Source organism: Pristiophorus japonicus, chromosome 22, assembly GCF_044704955.1.
Source record: "Pristiophorus japonicus isolate sPriJap1 chromosome 22, sPriJap1.hap1, whole genome shotgun sequence".
Taxonomy (NCBI): Eukaryota; Metazoa; Chordata; class Chondrichthyes; family Pristiophoridae; genus Pristiophorus; species Pristiophorus japonicus.
The window spans coordinates 26578413-26604457 of record NC_091998.1 but is presented as its reverse complement, the minus strand read 5'-3'; the positions used below and the strand labels follow the sequence as shown (position 1 = coordinate 26604457).

Sequence of the window (26045 nt, the reverse complement as noted above, 5' to 3'; positions counted from 1 at the left end):
TGTGATAATGACTAGATAATCTGTTTTTGTTATGTTGATTGAGGGATAAATATTGGCCAAGACACCGGGGACAACTCCCCTGCTCTTCTTCAAAATAGTGCCATGGGATCTTTTACATCCACCTGAGAGAGCAGACGCGGCCTTGGTTTAACATCTCAACTGAAAGACAGCACCTCCGACAGTGCAGCACTCCCTCAGCACTGCACTGGAATGTCAGCCTAGATTTTTTGCTCAAGTCTCTGGCGTGGGACTTGAACCCATAACCTCCTAACTCAGCAGCGAGAGTGTTACCCACTGAACCACAGCTGATACCCAAGTAGTGTGTGATCATGTTAGAACTAGCCATCCAAGTTATCTCTCAATAATTAAAAAAAACACACAAAGTGGAAACTGAAATCACACACGGACATTTTAGGAAGTTGTTGTATTTATCTATTTCTAGATAGAAGTTTGAAAAGTGTCTCCCACTTTCCTCCTCTCACCAAAGGGGTGGTGTGGTGGTGGGGGGGGATGGGTATAGTGAGAGAGAGACTGACAGAGCGAGAAACTGAGAGAGACTGAGAGAGACATACAGAGACAGAGAGCGGGAGAAAGAAACTGGGAGACAGACAGACAGAGACTGAGACAGACAGGCAGACTGAGGGAGACAGAAAGACTGAGAGACAGTGAGAGAGAGAGACTGAGAGAGAGAGACTATAGAGAGAGAGATAGAGAGAGAGAGAGAGAGACTGTGAGAGACAGTGAAAGATAGACCATAGAGAGAGAGTCCGGCTCAGCTCCAGGTCAGTGTCAGTGAGAGGGAGGGGAGAGGAATAAAGATACTATCACATTTGGAAAGTCTGAAATACCCTGGGAGTGGTAGGTGAGGCGCTTTATTCCTCTCTCAGTCTCTCTCTCTCTCACTGTCTCTCACTCTTTCTGTCTCCCTCAGTCTGCCTGTCTGTCTCAGCCTCTGTCTGTCTGTCTGTCTCCCAGTTTCTTTCTCCCGCTCTCTGTCTCTGTATGTCTCTCTCAGTTTCTCTCAGTCCCTCGCTCTGTCAGTCTCTCTCTCACTTTGTCGGTCCCTCTCAGTCTCTATGTTAGTCTCTCAGTTTTTCACCGTGTCACACAGTCTCTGTCTGTCTGTCTCACTGTCAGTCTCTCATTCTCTTTCTGTCTATTTCTCAGTCTCTCTCTCTCTCAGTCTTTCTCTCAGTCTCTGTCTGTCTGTCTCTGTCTCTTTCTCTCTCAGTCTCTGTAACTCTCCCAATCACTCTCAGTCTCAGTCCCCCCCTCTCTCTCAGTCTCTCTCTGTCTCTCTCAGTCTCTCTCTCTCTGTCTTTCTCTCAGTCTCTGTCTGTCTGTCCCTGTCTCTTTCTCTCTCTCAGTCTCTGTAACTCTCTCAATCGCTTTCAGTCTCAGTTCCCTCTCTCTGCCTCTCTCAGTCGCTCTCTCTGTCAGTCTCAGTCTCTTTCTCTCTATCTCAGTCTCTCTCTATCAGTCTCTCAGTCTTTCTCTCTCTGTCTATCTCTCAGTCTGTTTCAGTCTCTCTCTCTCTGTCAGTCTCTCTCTCTCCCAGTCTGTCTCTCAGTCTGTCTCTCTAACTATCTCTCTGTCTCTCTTTCAATCTCCCTTTCAGTCGCTCTCCATTCTCAGTCTCTCTCAGTCTCTCTGTGTCGCTCTCAATCTCTCTCAGTTTCTCTCCCTCTCTCAATCTCTGCCAGTCTCTCAGTCTGTCTCACTATCAGTCTCTCTTTCTCAGTTTGTGTGTCTCCCTCTCCCTCTCTGTCTCTCTCCCTCTCGCTCTGCCTCTGTCTCTCAGTTTCCCTCTCTTTCCCTCCTTTTCTCTATCCCTCTCTCTCTGTCTCTCAGTCTCTCTCCCTGTCTCTCTCTCTCCCCCTCAGCCTCTCTCTATCGCTTTATGTCTGTGTCTCTCCCTCTCCCTGTCTCTCTCTCTCTGTCTCTCCCTGTCTCACCCTCTCTTTCTCTCTCTCTACCTCTCTCACTCAGTCTTTCTCTCCTCCTCTCCCTCTCTCTCAGTCTCTCCCTCTCCCTGTCTCTCCCTCTCTATCTCTCTCTCTCTTTCTATCTCTCTCTCTCTCTCTCTATCTGTCTCTCTCCCCCTCTCTCTAACACTCTCAGTCTCTCTCTCTCTCTATCATTCTCTCTCCCTCTCTCTATCACTCTCTCTCAGTCTCTCTCCCTCTCTCTATCACTCTCTCTATCCCTCTCTCTCCCTCTCCCTGACTCTCCCTCTCTCAACCCCTCTCTCAGTCTCTCCCTCTCCCTGTCTCTCTCTGTCTCTCTCTCTGTCTCTCCTCTCTCCATCACTCTCTCTCAGTCTCTCTCTCTCCCTCTCTCTATCACTCTCTCTCAGTCTCTCCCTCTCTCTATCACTCTCTCTCAGTCTCTCTATCCCTCTCTCTCCCTCTCCCTAACTCTCCCTCTCTCTCAGTCTCTCCCTCTCCCTATCTCTCTCTCTGTCTCTCTCTCCCTCTCTCTGTCTCTCTATCACTCTCTCTCAGTCTCTCCTCTCCCTGTCTCTCCCTCTCTATCACTCTCTCAGTCGCTCCTCTCCCTGTCTCTCCCTCTCTGTCTCTCCCTCTCTCTATCACTCTCTCTCAGTCTCTCCCTCTCTCTATCACTCTCTCTCCCTCTCTCTCTCAGTCTCTCCTGCTCCCTGTTTCTCCCTCTCTCTCTCCCTCTCTCTCAGTCTCTCCTTCCCCTGTCTCTCTCCCTCTCTCCTCTGTCTCCCTCTATCCCGCTCTCTCCCTCTCTCTATCTCAATCTCTCTCCCTCTCTCTCTCAGTCTCTCTCTCCCTCTGCCACTCTCTCTCCCTGTCTCTCCCTCTCTGTCTCTCTCTCCCTCTCTCTCTCCCTCCCTGTCTCTCCTGCTCTCTATCACTCTCTCCCCCTGTCTCTGGCTCCCTCTATCCCTCGCTCTCTCTCTCTCTCTATCACTCTCTCAGTCTCTCCCTCTCCCTCTCTCTATCCCCCCTCTCTCTCTGTCTCTCTCCCTCACCCTCTCTCTATCACTCTCTCCCTCTCTCTCCCGCTCTCTCAGTCTCTTTCTCCCTCTCTCTATCACTCTGTCTCTCTCTCTTCCTCTCTCAATCACTCTCTCTCAGTCTCTCTATCCCTCTTCCTCCCTCTCTCTCAGTCTCTCTCCCACTCCCTGTCTCTCCCTCTCCCTGTCTCTCCCTCTATCTATCCCTCCCCCTCCCTCTCTCTCAGTCTCTCTATTCCTCTCTATGTCTCTCTCTCTATCTCTCTCTATCACTCTCTCTGCCTCTCTGTCTCCCTCTATCCCCCTCTCTCTCTCTCTCTCCCTCTCTCTGTCTCTCCCTCTCTCTCAGTCTCTCTATCCCTCTCCCTCTCTCTATCCCTCCCTTTCCCTCCCTCCCTCTCCCTGTCTCTCCCCTCTCCCTGTCTCTCCCTCTCTCTCTCCCCCTCACCCTGTCTCTCCCTCTCTCTCCCCCTCTCCCTCTCTATCACTCTCTCTCCCCCTCTCCCTGTACCTCCCTCCCTCTCTCTCTCAGTCTCTCTCTCTCTCTCTCTATCCCTCTGTCTCTCTCCCTGTTTCTCTCTCTCCCTCTCCCTGTCTCTCTCTCCCTCGCCCTATGCCCCTCTCTCTATCCCTCTCCCTCCCTCGCTCCCTGTCTCTCTCTCTCCCTATCTCTCTCCCTCCCTCTCTCTCCCTGTCTCTCCCTCTCCATATCTCTCCCTCTTCCTCCCTGTCTCTCCCTCTCCCTCCCTCTTTCTCCCTGTCTCTCCCTCCCTCTCTCCGTGCCTCTGTGTCAGTGTCTCGGGGGCCCTCTAGCGCTGGGCAGCTCCGCGATGAGCCGCGTGGGTTGCGGGAGGAGCGGCGGGGAGCCAGTATTGCCGGCTCGGAGTTGACGGAGTGCGATCGGCGGCGGTGCTGGGGAGCAGCGGGGGGCCCGGGAACCCTGGGGCAAGAGCGGCAGCAGTAAGTGATGGAGGGAGGGAGGGGAGGGGAGGGGTGCTGGGGTCAGTGCCAGAGACAGACCCCCAGAGTTTGCACCGCCTCCCCCCCTCCCTCCACAAACAGCAGCCCAGCTCCAGAATCTGGGCAGCAGCTTGGAATATTTTCAGGAATATTTGCAAAAAGAGTGAAAGAAAGTTTGGGTGTGCTTGGGTGTTGCTGCTTCTGGATTGATCCGGCTCGGTTAATGGACCCTTTCTGACCCTTGCTCCCGGTTCTGTTTCACTGACAGGCCGAGCTCGTCCACATGCCCAGGAGCGGAGACACCGCCTGTCGCCTGGAATGACAGCCTGGGTCATCCTGCCTGTCAGCCTGTCCGTCTCCACCATCACAGCACTGTGGGTCGTGTGAGTATCCCGCACACACACACACACACACACACCCCTGCTCCTCACAGCCACACTCAGCACTGCACTGCCTCCCCTTCACCCCTGCCTCTCCCCCCCTCTCTCTCTCTCTGTGTGCTGTCCAGCTCTACAGACCATTGCCTTCCCTCACCACTCTCATCAACATCGATCTCCTCTCTTGGGGCTGATGTCTTCTTGCTGAATGCACTGTTGACTCTCACTCCAATCTGTACTGTCACCTCCATCACTGCAGGGGACTGAGTGCAATGTCTCCCAAGATTGCTGACGATACAAAGCTAGGTGGGGAAAGTTAAGTTGTGAGAAGAGGTTGCAAAGGGACACAGTGAGTGGACAAGAACAGGGCAGATGGAGTATAATGTGGGGAAATGCGAGCTTATTCACTTTGGTAGGCAACACAGGAAAGCAGAATATTTTTAAAATGGTTAGAGATGCTGGTATTCGGAGGGACCTGGGTGTCCTTGTACACCAATCACTGAAAGTTAACCTGCAGGTACAGCAAGCAATTAAGAAAGCAAATGATATGTTGGCCTTTATTACAAGAAGATTTGATTATAAGAGTAAAGAAGTGTTTCTGCAATTATATAGAGCTTTGATGAGACCGCACCTAGAGTATTGTGTACAGTTTTGATCTCCTTACCCAAGGAAGGATATACTTGCCATTGAGGGAGTGCAACGAAGGTTCACCAGACTGATTCCTGGGATGGGGGGATTGTCCTATGAGGAGAGGTTGAGTACACTAGACCTCTATTCGCATGAGTTTAGAAGAATGAGAGGTGATCTCATTGAAATGTCTAAAATGTTTAAGGGCCTTGACAGGGTAGATGCAGGGAGGATGTTTCCTCTGGCTGGGGGAATTTAAAAACAGGAGTCACAGTCTCAGAATAAAGAGTCGGCCATTTAGAACTGAGAAGAGGTAAAATTTCTTCACTCAAGGAGTTGTGAACCTTTTAATTCCCTATCCCAGAGAGCTGTGGAGACTCAGTCATTGAGTATATTCAAGACAAAGATCGATAGATTTTTGGATATTTAGGGAATCAAGGGATATGGGGACAGTGCAGGAAAGTGGGGTTGAGGTAGAAGATCAGCCGTGATCTTATTGAATGGCGGAGCAGGCTCGAGGGGCTGAATGGCCGACTCCTGCTCCTAATTCTTATGTTCTTAAGTTCCGCTCAGCACAATCTGTACTGTCTGTATTTCCGCTCCGTCACTGAAACAGCCTTTATCAAAGTTATAAATAACACCCTATGTGACTGTGATCGTGGGAAACTTTCGTTCTTCATCCTTCTCGACCTGTCTGCAGCCTTTGGTATGGATGAACACACCATCCTTTTCCAACGCCTCTCCTATGTCGTCCAGCTGGGTGGGACTGCACTCGCCTGGTTCCATTCTTATCTATCTAATCGTAGCCAGAGAATCACCTGCATCGGCTTCTCTTCCCGCCCCTGCATCATTACCTCTGGTGTCCCCCAAGGATCTATCCTTGGCTCCCTCCTATTTCCCATCTACATGTTGCCCCTTGGTGCCACCATCCGAACACACAGCGTCAGTTTCCACATGTACGCCGGCGACACCCAGCTCTACCTCACCACCACCTAGCTCAACTATTCCAACGCTCTCCTGGCCGGCCTCCCACCTTGCACCCTCCGTAAATTTGAGCTCACCCAAAGCTCAGCTGTCCATATCCTAACTCGCACCAACTCCCGTTCACCCATCACCCCTACATTGACTCCCGGTCTGGCAATAGCACGATTTAAAAATTCTCATCCTTATTTTCAAATCCTTCCATGGCCTCACCCCTCCCTATCTCTGTAACCTCTTCCAGTCCCACAATCCTTCGTGATCTCTGCGCTCCTCTAATTCTGCCCTCTTGTGCATTCCCGATTTTCATTGTCCCACCATTGGTGCACGTGCCTTCTGTTGCCTAGGCCCTAAGCTCCCTAAACCTCTCCGCCTCTTTAACTCCCTCCTCCTTTCAGATGCTCCTTAAAACCTACCTCTTTGACCAAGCTTTTGCTCATCTATCCTAATATCTCCTTATGTGGCTCGGTGTCAATTTTTTTTTGATAATCGCTCCTGTGAAGCGTCTTGGGATGTTTTATTACGTTACCGATGCTTTATAAATGCAAGTTGTTGTATTTGTTGTTGTTGTCGATGCGATCTGTGCTATCACATACTCACGACACAATCTGTACCGTCACTAACTCACGATATGATCTCTGCTCTCACCTACTCTCAACATGATCTGTACTATCACCAGCTCTCGATATAACCTGAACTGTAACCTAACCATGATATGGTCTGTAATGTCATACTCTCAATACGGTCTGTACTGCCACTTATTCAAGATCCAGCCTTAATGTCCCCTACACTCGGTATGCTCTGTACTGTCACCTACTTGCCATCTGTTCTGTCACCTCTGTGCTGCCACCTACTGTCACTACAGTGTCAACTATCACCTACTCACGATGTGGTCTGTAGTTTCATCTGCTCACGATACGATCTGTGCTGCCACTTCCTGTCGCTACAATCTCTATTCCCACCTACTCACAATACAGTCTGTACTGTCACCTACTGACACTAGGATCCTGTATCACTGACTCTCGATAAGGTCGGTATCGCTCAGCTGTATAAAACTTCTCTGTCCGCTGTTTAAATGAAGGCATTCGCCCACTTGGGTTACCGTCCCTTCACTGAAAGCGCAGACAGGGGAATTTCAAATGGATGTGTTATACATTGTGAATTCGCCGTGCAAGGGTTTTACACGCTTTTACACTTGGGTGCAAAGCTATTTTCGCTGAACTCTGAGGTTAGGAGCCCAAAATGAGTTGGAGCAAAGTGCAGTGAGATCAGGGTTGCCAATCCTCCAGGAATTGAAGATTGACCTCCAGGGTACTGCTGTGAGCAAACCCGGAAGAAATATCATGAATAGCTTTTTTTTTCATTTTATTTGAACGCTTATGTTTATTATTTATTAAAATATCAGAGATGGGAAAGATGTCTGTTTGACTGACAGTGAAGAATCATCCAGTCGGGTAACGAGTGTCTGTTTTCCTATTGGCCGTGGGAAGGCGGGATGCCGCGAGAATGGGCGTGTCAGGAGTGGGGGCGGGGCGGTTGGAGGCGGGAGGTTATATGATAAAGCCTCCAGGAATAGGTCCGGCCAGAGTTGGCAAAAGCTTGGTGAGATTCCATGGATGGGGCAGCGCTCTGGCTTGACACCGCTCGGAGTGTAAATCCAATGTGGAATCAAACCTGGTTTGCAAAGTGCTCATTTGGAAATCCACTCCTCCCCCTAGACACTTTGTTAATGTCCAGACCTTAAATAAAATGGGTAAAGGTACAAGATTTTCTCCTCTTCACCCTTACTGAGATCTTCAACAATTCCCAGGCGTGGCCAGTTGTCACAACGCCGAGAGCAATGCAAAGGTCGTTGTTTAATAGACACAACCATCCGGGCCAGAAACGGATTTGTACCATTCAGTTGGAGACAGACATCTGTTACTGACCCGCAGAGTCAGTTTCATGCCCCTGATTATTCGCCGCAGCTGGGGATATGAGAAAGTTAGCATGCAGGCAAATGGAATGTTGGCCTTTATTGAAACGGGGATTGAGTATAAAGCAGAGAAGTCCTGCTACAGCTGTATAGGGTATTGGTGAGACCACACCTGGAGTACTGCGTACAGTTTTGGTCTCTTTATTTAAAGAGGGATATACTTTCATTGGAGGCAGTTCAGAGAAGGTTCACTAGGTTGATTCCTGAGATGAAGGGGTTGTCTTATGAAGAAAGGTTGGGCCTATATTCATTGGAGTTTAGAAGAATCAGAGGTGATCTTATTGAAACATATAAGATTCTGAGGGGGCTTGACAGGGTAGATGCAGAGAGGATGTTTCCCCTCATGGGGGAATCTAGAACTAGGGGGCATAGTTTCAGAATATTTAAAACTGAGATGAGGAGGAATTTCTTCTCTCAGAGGGTCATGAATCTTTGGAGTTCTCTACCTCAGAGAGCTGTGGAGGCTGGGTCATTGAATATATTTAAGGTGGAGATAGACAGATTTTTGAATGATAAGGGAGTCAAGAGTTATGGGGAACAGGCAGGAAAGTGGAGTTGAGGCCAGGATCAGATCAGCCATGATCTTATTGAATGACAGAGCAGGCTCGAGGGGCCAGATGACCGACTCCTGCTCCTATTTCTTTTGTTCTTATGAGGAGCACTCAGTAACTACAAATGCACCTCCCAGAAAACTGAGTCTCCCCAGCCAGGCTGAGAGGTGCACAGCTCACTCTGTGGCTGGTTTGATGCTGCGGTTGACTTAGGCGGATCACTTATAACAGGTACTGTTGAAGAGACCTATCATTTGCACTAATATTAGAGCTGGGTTGAATTAAACAGCAGCGACTCCAGCTAACCGTTGTGGTTCAAGCCTTTGAGGTGTGTCAAAAGTAACACATGGAAAATGTTTTTTTTTCATAGAATTGGCATAAATCTCCAAATCCCTTAATGAACGTTTACAATTACAATCACTTTGAAAAATTTACATGACTTTGCTGTAATATTTCATACTTGAGCTAGATTGTTGCTACAAAGTATTCCAATGGCTGCGTTGATTAAGCATTCTCATGTTGGAACTGATTGGTGCAATCCAAGCTCAGATGAATTACAACTTTCCTCTAATACAAAAGCAAATTACTATGGGTGCTGGAATCTGAAATCAAAACAGAAAATGCTGGAAATCTCAGCGGGTCAGGCAGCATCTGTGGAAAGAAACAGAGTTAATGTTTCAGGTCAATGATCCTTCGTCGTGTTCAGACCTGAAACGTTAACTCTGTTTCTCTCCACAGATGCTGCCTGACCCGCTGAGATTTCCAGCATTTTCTGTTCCAACTTTCCTCTGGCCAGCTGCCAAGGTCCCGGTGTTTCATGCCCCAGTAATACGGGTAAGATTATCTGATGTGTTCAGAGGAATATGCTCAGAAAAAGCACAGCAAACTAAACTGCATGCTCTGATAATGGTTTGTAGTTTGTGATTTTTTTTCTCCCTGCCCCCCCCCCTCCGCCCCGCCACCCCCCCATGGAACTTTGAAAGCGTGGGTGAAAAAAAACAGGAGAAAATGTGACAAATATATACAGTAATTGTACTACATTTTACTTCAATTATTTTTCATCTTAAATAAAAACACATTTCCTACCGGTTTTCCTAACAATTCAATATTTGGCTAAATCCTGAACTTATTCTTTGTGATCCTTGCAGGTGGTCAGTATGTGCATATGGCAATGTAACAGAGGCAGTGACCCCTTAACTGTGTACAGTTTGGGTCTTATTTAAGCTGGGATATTCTTGCATTGGAGGCAGTTCAGAGAAGGTTCACTAGGTTGATTCCTCAGATGAAGGGGTTGTCTTATGAAGAAAGGTTGAGCGGGTTGGCCCTATAGCCATTGGAGTTTAGAAGAATGAGAGCTAATCTTATTGACATGTGTAAGATTCTGAGAGGGCTGGACAGGGTAGATGCAGAGAGGATGCTTTCCCTCGTGGGAGAATCTAGAACTAGGGGGGCACAGTTTCAGAATAAGAAATAGTGGATGCATTGGTGATCATTTTCCAACAGTCTATCGACTCTGGATCAGTTCCTATGGACTGGAGGGTAGCTAATGTAACACCACTTTTTAAGAAAGGAGGGAGAGAGAAAATGGGTAATTATAGACCGGTTAGCCTGACATCAGTAGTGGGGAAAATGTTGGAATCAATTATTAAAGATGAAATAGCAGCGCATTTGGAAAGCAGTGACAGGATCGGTCCAAGTCAGCATGGATTTATGAAAGGGAAATCATGTTTGACAAATCTTCTAGAATTTTTTGAGGATGTAAGTGGTAGAGTGGACAAGGGAGAACCAGTGGATGTGGTGAATTTGGACATTAAAAAGGCTTTTGACAAGGTCCCATACAAGAGATTGATGTGCAAAATTAAAGCACATGGAATTGGGGATAATGTACTGACGTGGATAGAGAACTAGTTGCCAGACAGGAAGCAAAGAGTCGGGATAAATGGGTCCTTTTCAGAATGGCAGGCAGTGACTAGTGGGGTGCCGCAGGGCTCAGTGCTGGGACCCCAGCTATTTACGATATACATTAATGATTTAGATGAAGGAATTGAGTGTAATATTTCCAAGTTTGCAGATGACACCAAACTGGGTGGCGGTGTGAGCTGTGAGGAGGGCACTAAGAGGCTGCAGGGTGACTTGGACAGGTTAGGCGAGTGGGCAAACGCATATCAGATGCAGTATAATGTGGATAAATGTGCGATTATCCACTTTGGGGACAAAAACACGAAGGCAGAATATTATCTGAATGGTGGCAGATTAGGAAAAAGGCAGGTGCAGCGAGACGTGGGTGTCATGGTACATCAGTCATTGAAAGTTGGCATGCAGGTACAGCAGGTGGTGAAGAAGGGAAATGGTATGTTGGCCTTCATAGCTAGGGGATTTGAGTATAGAAACATAGAAAATAGGTGCAGGAGTAGGCCATTCGGCCCTTCGAGCCTGCACCGCCATTCAATAAAATCATGGCTGATCATTCCCTCAGTACCCCTTTCCTGCTTTCTCTCGATGCCCGTTGATCCCCTTAGCCATAAGGGCCATATCTAACTCTCTCTTGAATATATCCAATGAACTGGCATCAACAACTCTCTGCGGCAGGGAATTCCATAGGTTAACAACTCTCTGAGTGAAGAAGTTTCTCCTCATCTCAGTCCTAAATGGCCTACTCCTTATCCTAAGACTATGTCCCCTGGTTCTGGACTTCCCCAACATCGGGAACATTCTTCCCGCATCTAACCTGTCCAGTCCCGTTAGAATCTTATATGTTTCTATGTGATCCCCTCTCATCCTTCTAAACTCCAGTGAATACAGGCCCAGTTGATCCAGTCTCTCCTCATATGACGGTCCAGCCATCCCGGGAATCAGTCTGGTGAACCTTCGCTGCACTCCCTCAATAGCAAGAATGTCCTTCCTCAGATTAGGAGACCAAAACTGAACACAATATTCCAGGTGAGGCCTCACTAAGGCCCTGTACAACTGCAGTAAGACCTCCCTGCTCCTGTACTCAAATCCCCTATCTATGAAGGCCAACATACCATTTGCCTTCTTCACCGCCTGCTGTACCTGCATGCCCACTTTCAGTGACTGATGAACCATGACACCCAGGTCTCATTGCACCTCCCCTTTCCCTAATCTGCTGCCATTCAGATAATATTCTGCCTTCTTGTTTTTGCCCCCAAAATGGATAACCTCACATTTATCCACATTATACTGCATCTGCCATGCATTTGCCCATTCACCTAATCTGTCCAAGTCACCCTGCAGCCTCTTAGCGTCCTCCTCACAGCTCACGCCACCACCCAGTTTAGCGTCATCTGCAAACTTGGAGATATTACACTCAATTCCTTCATCTGAATCATTAATGTATATTGTAAAGAGCTGGGGTCCCAGCACTGAGCCCTGTGGCACTCCACTAGTCACTGCCTGCCATTCTGAAAAGGACCCGTTTATCCCATCTCTCTGCTTCCTGTCTGCCAACCAGTACATTACCCCCAATACCATGCGCTTTGATTTTGCACACCAATCTCTTGTGTGGGACCTTGTCAAAAGCCTTTTGAAAGTCCAAATACACCACATCCACTGGTTCTCCCTTGTCCACTCTGCTAGTTACATCCTCAAAAAATTCCAGAAGATTCGTCAAGCATGATTTCCCTTTCATAAATCCATGCTGACTTGGTCCGATCCTGTCATTGCTTTCCAAATGCGCTGCTATTTCATCCTTAATGGTTGATTCCAACATTTTCCCCACTACTGATGTCAGGCTAACCGGTCTATAATTACCTGTTTTCTCTCTGCCTCCTTTTTTAAAAAGTGGTGTTACATTAGCTACCCTCCAGTCCATAGGAACTGATCCAGAGTCGATAGGCTGTTGGAAAATGATCACCAATGCATCCACTATTTCTAGGGCCACTTCCTTAAGTACTCTGGGATGCAGACTTTCAGGCCCCGAGGATTTATCGGCCTTCAATCCCATCAATTTCCCTAACACAATTTCCCGCCTAATAAGGATATCCTTCAGTTCCTCCTTCTCACTAGACCCACTGTCCCCTAGTACATTCGGAAGGTTATTTGTGTCTTCCTTCGTGAAGATAGAACCGAAGTATTTGTTCAATTGGTCTGCCATTTCTTTATTCCCCATTATAAATTCACCTGAATCCGACTGCAAGGGACCTACGTTTGTCTTCACTAATCTTTTTCTCTTCACACATTTATAGAAGCTTTTGCAGTCAGTTTTTATGTTCCCTGTAAGCTTCCTCTCGTACTCTATTTTCCCCCTCTTAATTAAACCCTTAGCCCTCCTCTGTTGAATTCTAAATTTCTCCCAGTCCTCAGGCTTGTTGCTTTTACTGGCCAATTTTTATACCTCTTGGATTTAACACTATCCTTAATTTCCCTTGTTAGCCACGGTTGAGCCACCTTCCCCGTTTTATTTCTACTCCAGACAGGGATGTACAATTGCTGAAGATCACCCATGTGATCTTTAAATGTTTGCCATTGCTTATCCACCGTCAACCCTTTAAGTATCCTTTGCCAGTCTATTCTAGCCAATTCATACCTCATACCGTCGAAGTTCCCTTTCCTTAAGTTCAGGACCCTAGTTTCCGAATTAACTATGTCATTCTCCATCTTAATAAAGAATTCTACCATATTATGGTCACTCTTCCCCAAGATTGCTAATTAGTCCCTTCTCATTACACATCAACCAGTCGAGGATGGCCAGCTCCCTAGTTGATTCCTCGACATATTGGTCTAGAAAACCATCCCTAATACACTCTAGGAAATCCTCCTCCACCGCATTGCTACCAGTTTGCTTAGCCCAATCGATATGTAGATTAAAGTCGCCCATGATAACTGCCGTACCTTTATTGCACACTTTCCTTATTTCTTGTTTGATGCTGTCCTCAAGCTCACTACTACTGTTTGGTGGTATAGGAGCAGGGAGGTCTTGATGCAATTGTACAGGGCCTTGGTGAGACCTCACCTGGAATATTGTGTTCAGTTTTGGTCTCCTAATCTGAGGAAGAACGTTCTTGCTATTGAGGGAGTGCAGCGAAGGTTCACCAGACTGATTCCCGGGATGGCAGGATTGACATATGAGGAGAGACTGGATCAACTGGGCCGGTAGTCACTGGAGTTTAGAAGGATGAGAGGGGATCTCATAGAAACATATAAAATTCTGACGGGACTGGACAGGTTAGATGCAGGAAGAATGTTCCCGATGTTGGGGAAGTCTAGAACCAGGGGACATAGTCTAAGGATAAGGGGTAAGCCAGCTAGGACTGAGATGAGGAGAAATTTCTTCACTCAGAGAGTTGTTAACCTGTGGAATTCCCTACCGCAGAGCGTTGTTGATGCCAGTTCATTGGATATATTCAAGAGGGACTTAGATGTGGCCCTTACAGCTAAAGGGATCAAGGGGTATGGAGAGAAGGCAGGAAAGTGGTACTGAGGTGAATGATCAGCCATGATCTTATTGAATGGTGGTGCAGGCTCGAAGGGCCGAATGGGCCTGCTCCTGCACCTATTTTCTATGTTTCTATGTTTCTTAGGGGTCGCCCATTTAAAATGGAGATAAAGAGGAATTTCTTCTCTCAGGGCCTCGTGAATCTGTGGAGTTCTCTGCCCCAGAGAGCTGTGGAGGCTGGGTCATTGAATATATTTAAGGCGGAGATAGACAGATTTTTGAACGGTAAGGGAGTCAAGGGTTATGGGGAGCGGGCAAGGAAGTGGAGTTGAGGCCAGGATCAGATCAGCCATGATCTTATTGAATGGCGGAGCAGGCTCCATGGGCCAAACGGCCTACTCCTGCTCCTGTTACTTATGTTCTTTAAAACAATACCTCTAATCTGTAAGGTGTACTCTGTGAGGGGCTGTGTGTAATTTATCTATAAGGTGTTTCTCATCTCTTCCCAAGCCCCCATTCGCGTCCCTATCTCTCCGTGAGCTCCCAGTCTCCAGTCTCTTCCATTGAGGGGTGGTAAGGCCAATTCTGCGGCGGGAGCAGGACTTCCACGCTGGGGGCTAAAATTTCCTGCCCCAGAAGGTTACCGCCCCCAAGATGGGAGCCTGTGCGGGGAGGCAGAGGGAAGTTGAGGGGAGACGGGGGCGGGGATGGAGGGGAGAGTGGTGGAGGTGGGGGGTGGAGAAACCCAGGGCGGGGGACAGGAGGGGCCACATTGCAGCAAGGTCTGGGGGGGCGAAGTGTGTTGGAGGGGCGGGCTTGGGGACTCTGTGCCTCGGTGCAGGGAGTGGGGTGGACGGGTGACTGCGCAGATGGTGGTTGGTGGATGTGGTGTGGTTGGCGTCGCGGGGGCGTGGCTCCGGGGTGGCCGGGGCTGGGGGCTCGATATCCGGGGGTGTTCGGCATTTGGGAAGGATTCTGACGGGACGGGGCGGGTTGGGTGCAGGGGGAGTGTTCCCGGTGTTGGGTGGGTCCGGAGCCAGGGGGGGTGGGGGGGGCACGCTCTTGGGATGGGGGGGTGGGCTGTTTGGAGCTGGGATTAGGAGAGACTTCTTCACCCGGGGAGTTGTTGGCCTGTGGGGTTCCCTGCCATGGAGAGTTGTTGATGCCAGTTCATTGGATGTGTTCGGGAGGGAGTTGGATGTGGTCCTTGCGGCTGGGGGGGTCGAGGGGGAGGGGGGGTGGGGTGGAGGGGACGTGGGGGGGAGGTGCTGGGGTGGGTGATCAGCCATGATCTTGTTGAATGGCGGTGCAGGCTCGAAGGGCCGAATGGCCTACTCCTGCACCTATTTTTTATGTTTCTATGTTTCATTATCTGAGGGGTTCTGTAAGTTATCTATCAGGTGTTGTATTCTGAGAAGGCAATATATAATGTATCTATAGGGTGATGCACTATCTGGGCAGACACATGGCAGATGAAATTTAACGCAGAGAAGTGTGAAATGATTCATTTTGTCAGGAAGAATGAGGAGGTGCAATGTAAACTAAATGGTTCAATTTTAAAGAGAGTACAAGAACAGCAAGACCTGGCGGTGTACGTACAAAGATCTTTGAAGGTGGCAGGATAAGCTGAGAAGGGTGTTGAAAAGGCACACAGGATCCTTGGCTTTATAAATACAAGCATAGCGTGCAAAAGCAAATAATACTAAACCTTTAGAAATCACTGGTTTGACCCCAGCTGGAGTATTGATTTCAATTCTGGGCACCACACTTTAGGAAGGATGTCAAGGCTTTAGAGAAGGTGCAGCGGAGATTTACCAGAATGGTACCAGGGATCCAGGACTTTAGTTACGTGAAGAGCCTAAAGAAACTGGGATTGTTCTCCTTAGAGCAGAGAAGCTGAAGGGGAGATTTGATGGAGGGGTTCAAAAGCATGAAGGGTTTGATAGAGTAAATAAAGAGAAGGTGTTTCCAGTGGCAGACGGGTCAGTAACCAGAGGACACAGATTGGCAAAAGAACCAAAGACAATACGAGGAAACATTTTTTTACACAGTGAGTTATTGTGATCCAGCACTGCCTGAAAGGGTGGTGGAAGTAGCTTCAGTAATAACTCTCAAAAGGGAATTGGATAAATACTTGGGGAAAAATTTGCAGGGCTATAGGGAAAGAGCGGGGGAGTGGGACTAATAGGATAGCTCTTTCAAATAGCTGGCATAGACACGATAGGCCGAATGGCCTCCTGTGTTGTAGCAATCTATGATTCTATAAGGTGTACTCTGAGAGATTGCGTGAAATTTATCTATAAGGTGTACTCTGAGGGGTTGTGTTTGCCTAGACATTAATTCAAAATGGAGATGATTTAATGGCGGTTTAATTTTCATAGCACAAACTACATTTTACGGTTCACTACCAAACAGTTCAGGAGGTGGTGTAAACACAGAGGTAAAAAGGGCTTAGTGCAGTGCTTTGGGCTCAAATTTAACACAGACTACAAACTACAGAAAGATGGCAACATAAAGATTATTCCAGCTTCTGCTTAATTATTATTTTGCTCACGGGATGTGGGTGGCATTTATCGCCCACCCTAGTTGCCCTAACAACACACTGTCTCAAAGATCCATCCCATGGCACTATTTCGAAGAAGAGCAGGGGAGTTATCCCCAGTGTCTTGGCTTTATTTATGCTCATCCAACATCACTAAAAACAGATTATCCGGTCATTATATCATTGCTGTTTGTGGGAGCTTGCTGTGCACAAATCGGCTGCCGCGTTTTCTACATTACGACAGTGACTACACTCCAAAAGTACTACATTGGCTGTAAAGCACTTTGGGACGTTGTGAGGTCTTACATAAGAATGTAAGAAATAGGAGCAGGAGTCGGTCATTCGACTCCTCGAGCCTGCTCCGCCATTCAATAAGATCATGGCTTATCTTCTATCTCAACTCCACTTTCCCACCCAATCCCCATCTCCCTTGATTCCCTTAGTATCTAAAATTCTATTGATCTCTGTCTTGAATATACTCAATGATTCAGCATCCACAGCCCTCTTGGGTAGAGAATTCCAAAGATTCACAACTGTCTGAGTGAAGAAGTTTCTCCTCATCTCAGTCCTAAATAGCTGACCCCTTATTCTGAGACCATGACCCCTGGTTCTTGAAAGGTTCTGAATAAATGCAAGTAATGTCTTTCTCAATTCTGTTAACATCCTTGTAAATCTTTTCTGCATTTTCTCCAGTGCTTTGTAGCATAGAAACTAGAACTGTGCGCAGTGTGGTGTAAATTTTACATGGCTAGGTGCAATGATGACTACTTTAGCAGAGCGACGGCATGGGCCTGATTTGTGCGCGCCTTCAGACTGCGGCTAAATACTTCATGGCCTTTTTTTAGGTGGTCCTGATACTGCCTGAACTGAACTCCGATTGTTATTACAGGCTCTGTAGCAGCCTAACCAGTGGACCTCAAAGAGCCCGCTGGATTTATTCTAATGAGGCCCGAGCAGGAATTTAGGGCAGCTCTCCGGCCTCTCTCTTCTGAATCACGAGTCCAGCGCACTGACTATTTTGCGCTCATTGTCAAATTTAGGCCCCAGTACTCGAAGTGTGGAGTAACCAAGCTTCCGTGTAAATTTAACGAATGCCAAGAATGTGCTGAATAAATAACGGCAACTGAACAATGCTCAAATTAATGCACAAATCGGCCAGAGACTTGTGGTGAGGAAGAGATACCCCGTGAATTGCGAATCGCCGCTGGCCCATTAGCCTCGCGAAAACAGCATCTCGCGAAAACCTCCCGGGGATTTTCACAAAATTGCTGCATTTGCACATTAATTGTCCATCAAACTCGCCCTAGACATTTAACCCTAGAATTAATAGCGTATATACCCTTTTAATGATAATTGTTAATTACTGCCGATCGACCTTTCTTGCCCAGACAGTGAACAACTAAACATGTGGCGTCTCATCCTTCAGGTAGTGAATTGTTGGAGTTTTTAAAAATGGCAAATTTAAAAAAAATTTTTTTCCCTTTTTCTTTCTGTCTCTTTTCTCTCGCTAAATCCTTCTCCTTCTTCTTAGGCAGTCCCTCGGAGTCGAGGATGACTTGCTTCCGCACTAAAAATGAGTTCTAAGGTGACAGATGAGACCAATGGGGATCTACAGCCTCTGTCACAGGTGGGGCAGACGGTGGTTGAAGGAACGGGTGGGTGGGGTGTTTGGGTTGTCGTACGCTCCTTCCGCTGTTTGCGCTTGGCTTCCGCGTGCTCCCGGCAAAGAGACTCGAGGTGTTCGGCACCTTCCCGGATGCTCCTCCTCCACTTTGAGCGGCCTTGGGCCAGGGATTCCTAAGAGTCAATGGGAGTATTACATTTTTTCAAGGAGGCTTTGAGGGTGTTCTTGAAGCGTTTTCTCTGCCCACCTGGGACTCGCTTGCCGTGACTTAGCTCGGAGTAGAGCGCTTGTTTCGGGAGTCTAGTATCGGGCAAGCGGACTGTGTGTCCCGTCCATCGGAACTGACCGAGCGTGGCCAATGCCTCGATGCTGGGAATGTTGGCCTGAGAGAGAACACTGACGTTGGTGCGCCTATCCTGCCAGTGAATTTGCAGAATTTTGTGGAGGCAGCGTTGGTGGTATTTCTCCAGTGCTTTGAGGTGCCCAGTGTACATAGCCCATGTCTCTGAAGCATATAGGAGGGCGGGTATCACTACTGCTCTGTAGACCATGAGTTTGGTGCCGGGTTTGAGATCCTAGTCTTCGAACACTTTTCCTCAGGCGGCCGAAGGCTGCACTGGCACACTGAGGGCAGTGTTGGACTTCGTTATTGGTGTCTGTCCTTGCTGATATTAGGCTCCCAATTTCTGTCTTTATACCTCGTTACCTGTAATGACATTGAATTCGCCCTCCTTCTCAGTCCTTCCTCTGTTTATTTCTCAATCCTTAGATCGCACTGGTTATGGAGATACACGGTTGGTCCCGTTGTTCACCAAAGTCCCAGGTGGCCGCTTGCCCTCTTGGCGATGCTTTTGAGCTCGCTCTTCCACCAACTTCGTGGGCAAAATCATTTTGAGCTGAAGAGTGCAGGAACAAGTCTGACTAACAGAGCACAGCATGTTAGGAAGCCATGCAAGTGTGAATGTGGCTCCCGCTCCACTGTAATGCACTGCGTTAGCTCTCCGAGGCCTGCTTCAGCTATTGTGACATCTCAATCTTTGTTATCGTCCCAAGTGCAGGAGGTTAGCTCAGTCCCCTCCCGTCTCTGGAATTTGCGTTTCAATCTGGCCGAGACTGAAGGGACAATGGTCTCTGCCAGCTCTAGGAGCCCGGAGTAAAATGATTTGGTCCTAACCCAGTAACAACAGCCGCACCAAGGCCTGGACATTCGGGCACGCCCATTTTTGGGTACGGGGGTGGGGGGAGCAGTGATCATTCCCTCCTCCAGAATAGTGAGGTCTGGTATTAGGCCTCAGGTTTGATTCCCATCGAGCTGGTCTGTGTGTTGCGGAAAGCAACAGGCAGCTCACTGACAATGATCGGGTCACTGTGGTCTTTCAGATGAGACATTAAACTGAGGCCCCGTCTTCTCTCTCAGGTGGACGTAAAATACCCCGTGGCAATATTCCGAAGAAGAGCAGGGGAAGTTATCAGTCGCTGCTTGCCGGTTGTGGCCTTCCAGTGCAGGCCTTTCTGTGCGACAGCAGACCTTTGCGTTACCTGCTTTTCTGGGTTATAAACACCCCCCCCCCCCCAACCTTGCACTCCCTCCCCACCTTCCTGTAAGTATCAGGGCCAAAATGGTTCCTGAGTGAGTGAAATTGAGATAGAGGACAAGAGTTTTGACATGTGCACTGGCCACCATCCAGAAATCACGCACAGCGGTGGCTGGGTGGTGTCAGAGGCTCTCCCTCTGAATCCTTGCTGCTTGTCCTCATTGCTGCAGGGTGACTTGGACAGGTTAGGCGAGTGGGCAAATGCATGGCAGATGCAGTATAATGTGGATAAATGTGAGGTTATCTACTTTGGTGGCAAAAACAGGATGGCAGATTATTATCTGAACGGTGACAGATTAGGAAAAGGGGTGATGCAACGAGACCAGGGAGTCATGGTACATCAGTCTTTGAAGGTAGGCATGCAGGTTCAGCAGGCAATAAAGAAAGCAAATGACATGCTGGCCTTCATAGCGAGGGGATTTAAGTATAGGAACAGGCAGTTGTACAGGGCCTTGGTGAGACCCTGTGTGCAGTTGAGTATGGTGTACAGTTTTGGTCTCCTAATCTGAGGAAGGACATTCTTGCTATTGAGGGAGTGCAGCAAAGGTTCACCAGACTGATTCCTGGGCTGGCAGGGCTGACATATGAAGAAAAACTGGATCGACTAGGTTTATATTCACTGGAATTTAGAAGAATGAGAGGGGATCTTATAGAAACATCTAAAATTCTGACAGGCTTGGACAGGTTAGATGCAGGAAGAATGTTCCCGATGTTGGGGAAGTCCAGAACCAGGGATCACAGTCTAAGGATAAGGAGTAAGTCATTTAGGACCGAGATGAGGAGAAACTTCTTCACTCAGAGAAATATGAACCTGTGGAATTCTCTACCACAGAAAGTTGTTGAGGCCAGTGCTTTGGATATATTCAAAAGAGAGTTAGATGTGGCCCTTATGGCTAAAGGGATCAAGGGGTATGGAGAGAAAGCAGGAATGGGGTCAATGATCATATTGAATGGCAGTGCAGGCTCGAAGGGCCGAATGGCCTCTCCTGCACCTATTTTCTATGTTTCTATGTTTCTATGTCTTTGCTCGTGTCTGGATTTAAAACCTGCCGCGTTGGCTGTAACGTGGATGTGGTTAGGTATCCGTAGACTGCCGTGAAAAGGTGATGTTTAAGCAGACAGCTGAGTCATTAACACAGGGAGCCAGCTGTAAGATAAACAGTGATTATTGCTGCCAAGCCTAAAATGAATTGAAAGTGCAAACTTGGAAAGTTATCACAGGTTTCACAAGTTGGTATCGTTTTCAATCATTTTACAGAAGTCAGACAGAAATAAAACATGCTTACATTTTTGGCCAAAGCCAACTTTATATTTCTTGGCTTCATGTCCAGCTTTCGAAAGATTTGTCTCCATTTGTCATGCCAGAACAGGTGGTGTCGGGTGATCTATTGCATACCTAGTGAATTGCCAGGCAAGGCTTGGAATCGAAACAGAACTTGCATTGGTGTCTGCTGTGGCTCAATGGGCAGCACTCTTGCCTCTGGTTTAGAAGGTTGTGGGTTTAAGTCCCACTCCAGGGCCTTGAGCACAAAAAGTCCAGGCTGACACTGCAGTGCTGAGGGAGTACCGATTTTTACCGCTATGCAAATTAAAAGTTGAATTTCCGACCTGAGAGCGATAGCGAAGCGAAAACGGTAATTTTGGCGAAAAAATACAATTTCCGCTGAGAACTGAATTTATAGCCCTAAAGAGTACAAAACGTATGATGAACCTTTATAAGACACTGGTTCGGGCTCAACTGGAGTATTGTGCTTAATTCTGGACTCCACACTTTTAAGAAGGATGTGAAGGCCTTAGAAAAGATTAACGAGAATGGTTGCAGGGATGAGGAACTTGTTAGAATGTGAATAGACTGAAGAAGCTGGAGTTGTTTTCCATGGAGCTGAGAAGGTTGAGAGGAATCTGATTGAGGTGTTCAAAATCATAATGGGTGCAGACAGAGTAAATAGAGAGAAACTGTTCCCATTGGCGGAAGGGTCGAGAACCAGAGGACACAGATTTAAGGTGGTTGGCTAAAGAACCAAAGGCGACATGAGGAAAAACTTTTTTCCGCAGCGAGTGGTTAGGATCTGGAACACACGGCCTGACAGGGTGGTGAGGGAAGACTCGATGGTGGCTTTCAAAAGGGAATTGGATAGGTCTCTGAAGGAAAAAAATTTGCAGGGCTACGGGGAAAGGGCGGGGGAGTGGGACTAGCTGAAGTGCTCTTGCAGAGAGCCAGCACGGGCTCGATGGGCCGAATGGCCTCCTTCTGTGCTGTAACCATTCTATGATTCTACAAGTTAATCTGTTTTCGTGATGTTGGTTGAGAGATGAATATTGATCAGGAGACCGGGGAGAACTCCTGCTCTTCAAATAGTGCCAGGGGATCTTTTCCATTCCCCTGCGGGGGCAGGTAGGACCTGGGTTTAACATCTTATTTGAAAGACGGCACCTGTAATAATGCAGCACTCCTTCAGTACTGCGCTGAAGTGACAACCTAGATTTATATGCTCTGGGCCGACAGCAGGTTTTGAACTTACAGCCTTCTGACATTGAAGCAAGAGTGTTACCACTGAGCCAATCTGATATGGTGGTATCAGTCGGATACAAGGCTCGTTCCAGAATGGAACATTTTGTACAGGAATGATTCTGATACAGCTGCAAACTGAAGTTATACAATACAGATACTGATTCGGTTTTACTGCTTAACCGAATTACCAAACAAACCCAATGTATAACTCACAGTTTACTGATGGGTTATCATTATTACAACCCTATAAGCTACACCAGTGTGTACATCACTCTTACTTTTATACATGATACAACTTGTACGCAGTGAAACTATTTCCCCTGGCGGGGGAGTGCAGAACAAGGGGCAGGGGGGCGGTGGGGGGAGGGCCGAAATAACCTTAAAATTAGAGACAGGCAGTTCAGGGGTGATGTCAGGAAGCACTTCTTCACACAAAGGGCAGTAGGAATCTGGACCCACTCCTGCCCCCACAAAAATAAGAAGCTGTTGAGGCCAGGAATCAAATAAAAATGTCCAAACTGAGATTGATATATTTTTGTTTGTCAAGGGTATTAAGGGTAAGGCGGGTAGGTGGAGTTAAGATAAGGATCAGCTGTGTTCTAAATGAATGGTGTAATCGGCTCGAGGGGCTGAATGGTCTATTCCTGTTCCAATGTGCATATTCTATTTCTAATGACACTGAGAAGACCACAGTAGAAACTGCCTTGATTGAGCGTGCAGTTGACTGATTGACCTCTGATTTGTTTTGAACAGATATGCAGTGGCAGTGCGGAATCACCACGTGTGTCCCGTCGATAACTGGTACAGTACCCTGGCATTTACTTCTTTGCAGCAGAATGATTGGGAATCAGCACCGGCCCTTTTGCGCTTTCCCACCGTACATCTACCCTGCAGGATCCAACAAATCTGACTCGCAACACACACTCAATCCGCAGCCTGCAATTCATCATCATAGGCAGTCCCTCGGAATCGAGGGAGTCTTGCTTCCTGAGTTCTTAGGTGACTGAGCAGTCCAATACGAGAACCACAGTCCCTGTCACAGGTGGGACAGATAGTCGTTGAGGGTAAGGGTAGGTGGGACTGGTTTGCCGCACGCTCTTTCCGCTGCCTGCGCTTGATTTCTGCATGCTCTCGGCGATGAGACGCAAGGTGCTCAGCGTTCTCCTGGATGCTCTTCCTCCACTTAGGGTGGTCTTTGGCCAGGGACTCCCAGGTGTCAGTGGGGATGTTGCATTTTATCAGGGAGGCGTTGAGGGTGTCCTTGAAACGTTTTGTCTGCCCACCTTTGCCGTGAAGGAGTTCCGAGTAGAGCGCTTGCTTTGGCAGTCTTGTGTCAGGCATGCAGACAATGTGGCCTGCCCAGTGGAGCTGGTCGAGTGTGGTCAGTGCTTCAATGCTGGGGATGTTGGCCTGGTCGAGGACGCTAATGTTGGTGCGTCTGTCCTCCCAGGGGATTTACAGGATCTTGCGGAGACATCGTTGGTGGTATTTCTCCAGCATTTTGAGGTGTTTACTATTAATGGTATTTTGTTAACATATAGTGTTGACGGGGTGTGGTCTGCTGGTCTACTGTCAGTCAGTATCCTTCAAAGGTTCGAAAGTGGAAGTATGAGCTGTTGATCATGGGGCCAATCCACAAATTTGTTTAGAAATTTACCCTAAGTGCACTAGGGCTGAGGGACTTCAGTTACATGGAGAGACGAGACAACAACAACAACTTGTCTTTATATAGCTACTTTATTGTAGCAAAACATCCCAAGGCACTATCAAGCAACATCTAATGATAAGGAGATACTAGCGCAGGTGACCAAAAGCTTGGTTAAAGAGATAGGTTTTAAGGAGTCTCTTAAAGGAGGAAAGAGAAGTAGAGAGGCGGAGTGGGTTTAGGGAGCGAATTCCAGAGCTTGGGGCTGGGATTGTTCTCCTTCGAGAAGAGAAAGTTAATGGAAGATTTAAACAGGTGTTCAAAATGATGAGGGATTTTAATCGAGTAAATAGGGAGTAACTGTTTTCCTGGCAGGAGGATTGGGAGGCAAAAGGACCAGAGGGAAGAGGAGGAGACATGTTTTTACTCAGTTATGTTACAATCTGCAATGTGCTGCCTGAAAGGGCGGCGGAAGCAGATTCAGTAGTAACTTTCAAAGGGAATTAGTTAGATAGTTGAAAAGGAAACATTTGCAGGACGATGGAGAAAGAGCGAGGGAGTGGGACTAATTGGATAGCTCTTTCAAAGAGCCGACATAGGCAGATGGGCTGAATGGCCTCGTTCTGTGCTGTATGATTCTATATGCTGTTGTTCTCAGGAGCATTTGTGGAGTGGGCTGGTTTTTGTTGGTACTTTATAGCCCAGGGCTGTCCAAACTGTTGCCGAGGGCCAAATCCCTGACTCCCTGTGTTTGGTTGGCTGTAACCTCACCGCAAGTGCGACTGAGATTTTATGGGCGGAAATAGGAATTCTGTCCCACTTCTGGCCGAGGAAATTCAGAACCGATACCGGTCCCTCCATCGTGATTAATGTTTCTAGTTTTCCAATTCTGCATTGAACCTTTTGTGCATTCACTTACAGACCACTCAATCCCCACTGCAAATTTTTGGCAATTAAAAAAAAATTCTTCTTCTTCGGATCTGTTCTTTACTAATTTCCCATGTTTTCTCTCCTACAACCTTTGCTACTTTAACCTTCCTTTCCACTTCCTCATTTTGTTTTTTCCCTTCCCCACTGCCATATTAGTCTAAACTTCCCACTGCACTGGTTGCTGTCCCAGTAAGGACATTGGACTTGGCCCTGTGCACTACAGGCCATACCTGTCCTCGACCTGGTCCCAATGCCCTCGAATCTGAAATCTTCCCTCCTACACCACCTCTCCAGCCAGGTGTCTACCTCTGTTATGTTGCTATTTCTATACTGACCGGCATGCATGAGCTACCCTTGAATTGCTACCCTTGAGATCCTGTTGTTTAACCTATCTCCTAATTTCCGGATTTCAAACAGCGTAGATGCAGAGAGGATGTTTCCCCTCGTGGGGGAATCTAGAACTAGGGGGCATAGTTTTAGAATAAGGGGTCGCCCATTTAAAATGGAAATGAGGAGGAATTTCTTCTCTCAGAGGGTTGTGAATCATCGGAATGCTCGAGCTGTGGAGGCTGGGTCATTGAATATATTTAAGGTGGAGATAGACACATTTTTGACCGATAAGGGAGTCAAGGGTTACGGGAAACGGGCAGGGATGTGGACTTGAGGCCAAGATCAGATCAGCCGTGGTCTTATTGAATGGCAGAGCAGGCTCGAGGGGCCAAATGGCCTTCTCCTGCTCCTATTTCTTATGTTCTTATGCTCAAATCTATCTAATCCTGAGTCATTGATTCCAACATGGACCAAGATTTCTGATTGTTTCCCACCCTACTGCAAAATTTTCTGTTCCAATATATCCCCTACCCGTACACATAGCAGACAGCACATCATTCTGGGTCCTCAGAATCTGTCTGGTAACATCAGTCTAATCCTCTGATGTTACAATGCCCCATTACTACTACAGTGTTCCTAACACAGATGAGGCTGCACACAGGGAGGTTAAAGTAACAGTGACCTCAGTCTTTAATAAGACACTCCTGAGGAAGGAACAGGCCTTAGGGGCCGGCTTATTTACAGTGCTCCCAAGGGATGCTGGGATCCCTTGGTACTTCAGGGGATGAGCTCCCTGGTGGCGGAACATGGGAGTGCATGCTTTACAGATACACAACATCACCCCCCCGCTCACCCCACAAAGTCAAAATGAAAACTATTTACAAGGAAGCCTTTCTTTCCCTGGTGGACCGCCTCGGTACAAATGTCTGTTCTGGTGTGTTGGCTGTGCCCTCGCTGGGCTGGCGGGTTGTTGGCCCTGCAGGGCTGCTAGGTGAGCCTGGCCTTGCTGGGCTGTTGG

At 47.7% G+C, this 26045-nt stretch overlaps 1 protein-coding gene across 3 annotated transcripts in view; it reads left to right on the top strand.

The window, feature by feature from the left end:
- The first annotated feature begins 3864 nt into the window (after positions 1-3864).
- Positions 3865-26045, top strand: part of LOC139234725 (transmembrane protein 150A) — a 170574-nt gene continuing 148393 nt past the window's right edge. For 2 of the 3 annotated variants that reach the window (XM_070865408.1, XM_070865406.1), the window contains exons 1-3: positions 3865-3946; positions 4215-4329; positions 22876-22923. In XM_070865408.1, the coding sequence (XP_070721509.1) occupies positions 4265-4329; positions 22876-22923 (113 nt within the window). In that variant the 5' untranslated portion in view covers positions 3865-3946; positions 4215-4264. Of the gene's footprint in view, positions 3947-3981; positions 4330-22875; positions 22924-26045 lie in introns of those variants that run through there. The other variant, XM_070865407.1, reaches the window with a different exon arrangement.